The sequence below is a fragment of the Lagopus leucura genome, unplaced genomic scaffold (genome assembly GCF_019238085.1).
Source record: "Lagopus leucura isolate 7727_CA_CO unplaced genomic scaffold, USGS_WTPT01 Super-Scaffold_100001, whole genome shotgun sequence".
NCBI classification, from domain to species: Eukaryota; Metazoa; Chordata; class Aves; order Galliformes; family Phasianidae; genus Lagopus; species Lagopus leucura.
Window position 1 is genome coordinate 96,536,898 of NW_024962262.1, and position 6,000 is coordinate 96,542,897.

The window sequence follows — 6,000 nt, forward strand, 5'->3', positions numbered from 1 at the left end:
TTCTTTTATTTTGGCATCAGCTGTGGTAATTTGAAGATCTACAATGGAACAGAAAAGAAAAGGAAAACAAAACCCAAGCCACCAGCCACAAAAGAAATGATGAGAAGAGAGGTTACTGCTACTCTGGTCATAAACTGATGTCTGCTCTGATTTAATTAATCTTGGCAAGTCAGATGGGAGCTGGGCAGGTCCCAAGAGACAGTATTTTACCCGGAAATCCACTCAACCTAATTTCACTAATGTAGGGCAGTGGGGAGACTTGGAGAGAAGCCTGCATGCTCAACCATTAGAGTGCAGCACAGGCAAAGGCAGCTGGAGGTGCCACCATCCAGCCATGCTGTTGCCTGCACGCTTGCTGCGGCTCCACAGCATCCAGAGCTACATATGTTCAAGATGTTTGCTCACCAGCAGAGCTTATGGATATGATTCTCATCATTTCCAGGAAATAGAGTGCTGAGGGGCAGAAGCTCCCTAAAGACCCTATTTCATCAAGGATCTGTAGTTTATTTATGTATCATTTCTCTCCCATGGACAAAGCACTTAAAATTCCCTGTCAGGTGCGAGCTCTAGGTATGACGCAACTGTCAAGACAGAGCCCTTAAGCTGGGAAGCAAGCACACTTCAGTCCCTCCCATCAAACAGCCCTATCCTTGAAGCACTTGCATGGTCACAGCCTAGGGTTTGTCCAAGGCTGTCCAAAAGGTTTTTGTACTTACTGACAATCACTGACAACGCCTGAACATTTCTGAAGTCCAAAGAGTGGATGTGAGCACAGCGAGGCAGTGGGTCGTGTTTCAGCAGTGGCAAAAAAAGCATCGGGGCACCTTCACTGGTGCAGATCTTGATGAGTGTGGCATGCAGGCTCATGCCAAACCACCAACATCCTCTGATGTCATGGGCCAATGTAATAAAATATGAGCCATTACTTTTGAAGCAGCCCTTAGAGGTTCAGTTAATAGCCTCAAAAATGCCATGTTTATCTTCAGTAATTGGAAAGGGAGAGCAGGGTGAGAAGACCAGCTGATGATGTCTGTGCATTGCTGCCAGGTGATGAATAGGGTCCCTATCCTCTCTATCCTCTCTTACTTCAACATTCCTATTTTGTGATGTCTCCCAGTGCATCTTTCTGCTGCCCTGGTCCAGGCCCATTTTAAAGGATAAGTCAGTGCAACTTGTTTGTTCTCTTCACTGAGGGTGGACACCGGCACTCTGGTCTTTCTGGTTGAGACCTCACAATGCTTGCATGTTCTGAAGGGGCAGCTTTAGGTGGAAATTTGACCACTTGGGATGGCATGCTGTTGTTCCTCAAGCAGGGTGCAGAACATTTCACCTCGATGCCCTGAATTCTCACCTGCTTTTTTTTTGTCACCTTTTACACCTAGTTCAACAAAGTGCAAAGTGAATGTGAAATGTCAAGGTTGTACAGGTCTGGCTGTGTAACTGTACCTGTCCATTACAAATCAACATGTGCAACAGCCCAGAGTTCAAGCCAGTGGGAAATCAAGCCTGATATCCAGGAAGAGAGGAAGAAAGCTCCTCTCTGATCTATGAGATCCCCCAGGATAAGTCTGTAATAATCTCCCCAGGGATACCTGGCAGACTTTACTGGGACGCTGAAAACTAGGTTGGAGAAAACCCCTGAGAACATACTGCAGAAATAACCTGCATCAAACAAACCGGTGAAGGGTGAGTCAGGCAAAACCGTCTCGTCTCTCCTTGTGAATCATGAACTGCTATTAACTGGCCCTGATGTCAGTAGGGTTGTGCTGCAATGCTCCCATTGCTCGGGAAGAACCCTCTTCTTTTCACTGCTGTGATTTAGCAGTGCCACAGCTTGAACTTCATTTTTTATGCTGAATTGTTTATCCTTTGTGATGTTACCTCTTGCTGAAGCTCATTACTGAATAATAACACCAGGTTGCTTCTTTTCCCTTGTCTTAAAGATCAATGGAATTATGCTAAAGCTGCTAGGAAGTGAGACGTAGGTTAGTGGCAGCAGGGTGCACGTGTGGGTATGGTATTTCCCCTCGTTTCGAAACCATGTACAATTAAAAGGAGAGTGGCTAGATGATTTTGGCTTGATAGCTCTTGTTAGAAAGATACAGCTCTTATTTATACTTGGGCCATTAACAAAAGGTGAAAAGTGACTGAAGGTTGCGTTCAGCATATGTTTGGTTTTTTTTTCTGATTCCTTTCTGTTCTGCAGAGGACTTGAATATGTAATGAAGTGACTTTATAGCCTTTCTGCTGCTCCCTAACCTTAGGGTCAGTATAGGCTATTTCAGCATGGCAGAAGTCAGTGCAATGTCTGCCTACTGCCAACTGCCTCCAGAGAAGTACAGGGTGGACAGCAAGGCTCCTGTGCAGCAAAGAAATTCCTCTGCCAGCCAAGGCCCTATAGGTACCACAGACAGTCCCCTGGAAATTAGATATGCCACTGTGGCGAGCCAGCAGGGAAAGTATTGTGAGCAATCCCACATAATTCCCCCATTTTGAATGCAACCAGAATTCCTGTTCACATCACTAGAACAATTGTCGAAAGCCTATAGTATTATATGATCCTACTTCTGTAGAACCAGGACCCCAGTTTTAACTGCAGTGAGGGAATCTTTGCAACATAATGGTTTGTATGGCTTGGGCAAGGCTCTCACTATGGACAGCAGGAACTCAGGACCTCCCAGTGTCTGTCCCTGTGCTTGTTGCATTATGTGCCCTTCTGGTACACTGTCTTGAGAAGGCTGTGGGGACTCTTGGCTGAAATCTGTGTGCATTTTCACTAAGAAGATGCAAAAAGTTTTAAATACATGTTTAAAACATGAAATGTGGCTGGGATTGTGTTCCTTATGCTGAGTTGACCATCCTTTGCTGATCTTCCATTTATCTTGCATTTACGTACAGGAAAACAGACCTTTTGTCTTACTGGGATCTAGACTAACAAAGCTACTGGCTAAATGACATTGTTTTGGCCTACACTGAGATGCAGATGGCCATGCATGTCCTCAGCTCCATAATTCAACATGTGCCCTGCTATGAATGCCTTGGAGAAGAGCAGGATAAAAGAGATTCCCTGCCCTCTATGGGGAGTGTGATTGAATCATTTGGAAACATTAATCAAACTAAGGCAAATTAGTCTGCTTTGCAATCCTATCCTTTTTTACATCCCATTTTTATCAGTAGTCTATTTTGTCTTCGGTTCATTGTTGTACCTGTACTATATATAGAAAGGGTCTTTAAGAAGCACTCTATTTTGCTGCTCAGTATCAGGGGAAAGCAAGTGCGTAGAAGCTTTTGCTGGCTGGCAATGCAGGATCTCAGGCCATGGTATTGGGTGATGGGGATGTTCTTGAAGAATTTTTCTTACTGGAAAATCAATGTCTGAAGTTCATTAAGACAGAAGGTGTTTTAAGTTCCAAAAGCAGAGCAGTTGATAAAGTTGATTTAGGTTGGGATGTTACACCTTAAAGGTGATGCACGTGGAAATGGTGCATAGGAAGGCATAAAAAGAGAGGCTAAGGAGCTGAGGCAGAGAGGGGTGTGAGAGCTGTGGCACCTGCTTCCAGTGCTGGAAGCAAATACAAGTCTGCCATCTGATGGCATCGAATGGACCAGGCAAAAATGCATCATCGTCCTCAGTCAGGAATGGTTCACATCCCATTTAGTATTCTGACTAGTGATAAACATGGATGAGAGGATGCTTACCTTCACAAACTAAACATTGTCATGTGAACATCTGTAATGTTAAGCTGACAAAGTGGGCCATGCTGTGTTTTTTTAATATTCCAATTAGCTTTGCTCCAGACAGCTCTCAGACACATCCTTTCTTGTTCTGGAATGCAAGGATTTAGCCATATGTACCTGAGTTGAGTAGTGCCATGTAGCTTCAGGGCAAGAGAGCAAATCCTGGCCTATTTTATTTGCCATTGTAACACAAGATGATAGCCCATCTCAGAAGCCAGGAAGTGGTTTGTTCAAGGGTACCCTTGAGCCCACCAGAAATACATAGATGATGTAGAGGTATATCAAGCACCAGTGCTGCAGTATGTGACATTACCAGTCCTGTACCCCATCCTGCACCACCCAGCCCTTTGGCACTTCTTTTCTCTATTGTTTATAATAAATCTGGAGCGATGATCCTTGCTTGACTTCTCCACAGTGTCAGTGCATATGTTTAGGTGGGTTGAGGAGTAGTAAGCATGGAATGGGGAGAATTGGCAGACCAGCCACTCCAGTGCACTAAGACCTTAGCATTATCCTGCAACCCTTTGGTGAACCACTGTCTTGTTCCTCCTGACTGCCTCTGTCTTCCCCTCCCTGATGGTTTGTTTACTGTGGGATTGCAGATCCACCCTCCATTTGCTATCACTGCTTCCCCCCATGCAGCTCTGCCTTTGGAAGGAGAGGCCAGAAAACTGGAGAGAAAGACAACCTCCTGTCCAAAGGCTCCCATTCGTTATTTCTGTTTCGTGTAAGAGGAATCTGAGTTACAGGTTACAATTTTTTTTTTTTCCCCTCTTCCAAGCTTCTGAGAAGTTCAGTAGCAGCAATTAGAGCAGAGAAATTCAATGGTGATTGGCACAGCCAGTGGGTGTAATAAAAGGATAATTCAGACATTGGATCTAGCTGGTTTCACCCTACAAGCCAAGAGCTTCATCAGTGCGTGTGGTGAAATGAATGAGAGTTGACTGACACATCAGCAGGAGGCTGGGCTTAGGGCTCTAGGCAGCTCCTCCCAGTTGCATCAGGTTTCTCGTAGGGCTGGAGATTTCATGTGAGAGCCATGCACCCATCTGCTAGGCTGAACCTGGGCATCTTCTTCCCATGCCACAGAAATGCTAGAAACCTTGAGACTTGGGTCTCCTTTGGGAGAGAGAAGCCAAAAGCCCAGCAGTTTTGTTGTGCATGACTGCATGCATGTGCAGGATGCTCTAGATTGTGGCTGACTAATGCTGAATCATCTCTTTCCCACTAGATGCTGTAGAAGAAACCAAACCTACTGAAAGTGCCCAGCAGGAAGAGGTGAAAGAAGAAGAGAGCAAGGCGGACCAAGAAAATGCCTGAACATTAAGAAATGACTCCCCGTTGCCCCTCCCTCCCTCCCCCTATCCTCTATCCTTCCTTCCTGCCCCGATCTTGATCTCCCCCCTTCCTGCTCACGTCTGTGAGCCTGTCCGTCCCTCTCCCATTCCCACTTAAACCCTTTTTCTCTCTGTGTGGCAAACATTTAAAGAAGAAAAAAAAAAAAAAAAAAAAAAAAAAGCAGGAAAAATCCCAGTCAAACAGTGTGGCTTAAACATTTCTTTGTTTCTTGGTGTTGTTATGGCGAGTTTTTTGGTAATGATGATCCAATCATTTTGGGAAAATTCTTGCACTGTATCAGAGTTCTTTGACCTGGCGCGTGCGTGTGTCTGTCTGCCCACCGCGAGCGCTCTCTCTCTCTCTCTCCTCTCTCTCTTCTCCAAGTGTGTGTGTGCAATGTTCCGTTCATCCGAGGAGTCCAGACTTACTGAGTGAGTTAAAACAAAAGCAAAGCAGGAAAAAAAGAATAGTAATCCTTTTCTTCCTTTTTCAATGTGATGGAATGAACGAAAGAAAAACAAACAAACTTAACAAAACAAATGAACAAACAATAGTACTAAATCCCATTTTCTTTTCAGAACTAGAACAACAGCAACAACAAAAAAACATGTGCCAATTAGCATAATGCTTGGCTCCAGGCTCCTTTTTCAAACTGAACAATAATTATAATAAATGAGAATAATGATCATTAACATAACCGTGTCGCATTTCTATGCTGCTGTACGTCCTGCTGGCCTCTGTGCAGACTGCTCTTTGGTGGCCTGCTTGCTGCGTGGCCCCACTCTGCTCTTCAGCCACTGCTCTACCATCGGTCAGTGGCCAAGCACTCTCCTCCTTGGCATCACTCAGGGGATTTTCAAGGGAAGCAGGCTTTGATTTTGAGTGAGGCATCAGCTCTGAGTGAGGCATTAGCTTAAGAAAAGT

At 44.9% G+C, this 6,000-nt stretch overlaps 1 protein-coding gene across 1 annotated transcript in view; it reads left to right on the forward strand.

Moving 5' to 3' along the window:
• GAP43 (growth associated protein 43) overlaps window positions 1-5,583 on the forward strand; it is a 53,542-nt gene extending 47,959 nt beyond the window's left edge. Inside the window, exon 3 of the mRNA XM_042867991.1 lies at window positions 4,970-5,583. Within this exon, the coding sequence (XP_042723925.1) occupies window positions 4,970-5,058 (89 nt within the window). The 3' untranslated portion in view covers window positions 5,059-5,583. The remainder of the gene's footprint in view (window positions 1-4,969) is intronic.
• Window positions 5,584-6,000: the final 417 nt, after the last annotated feature.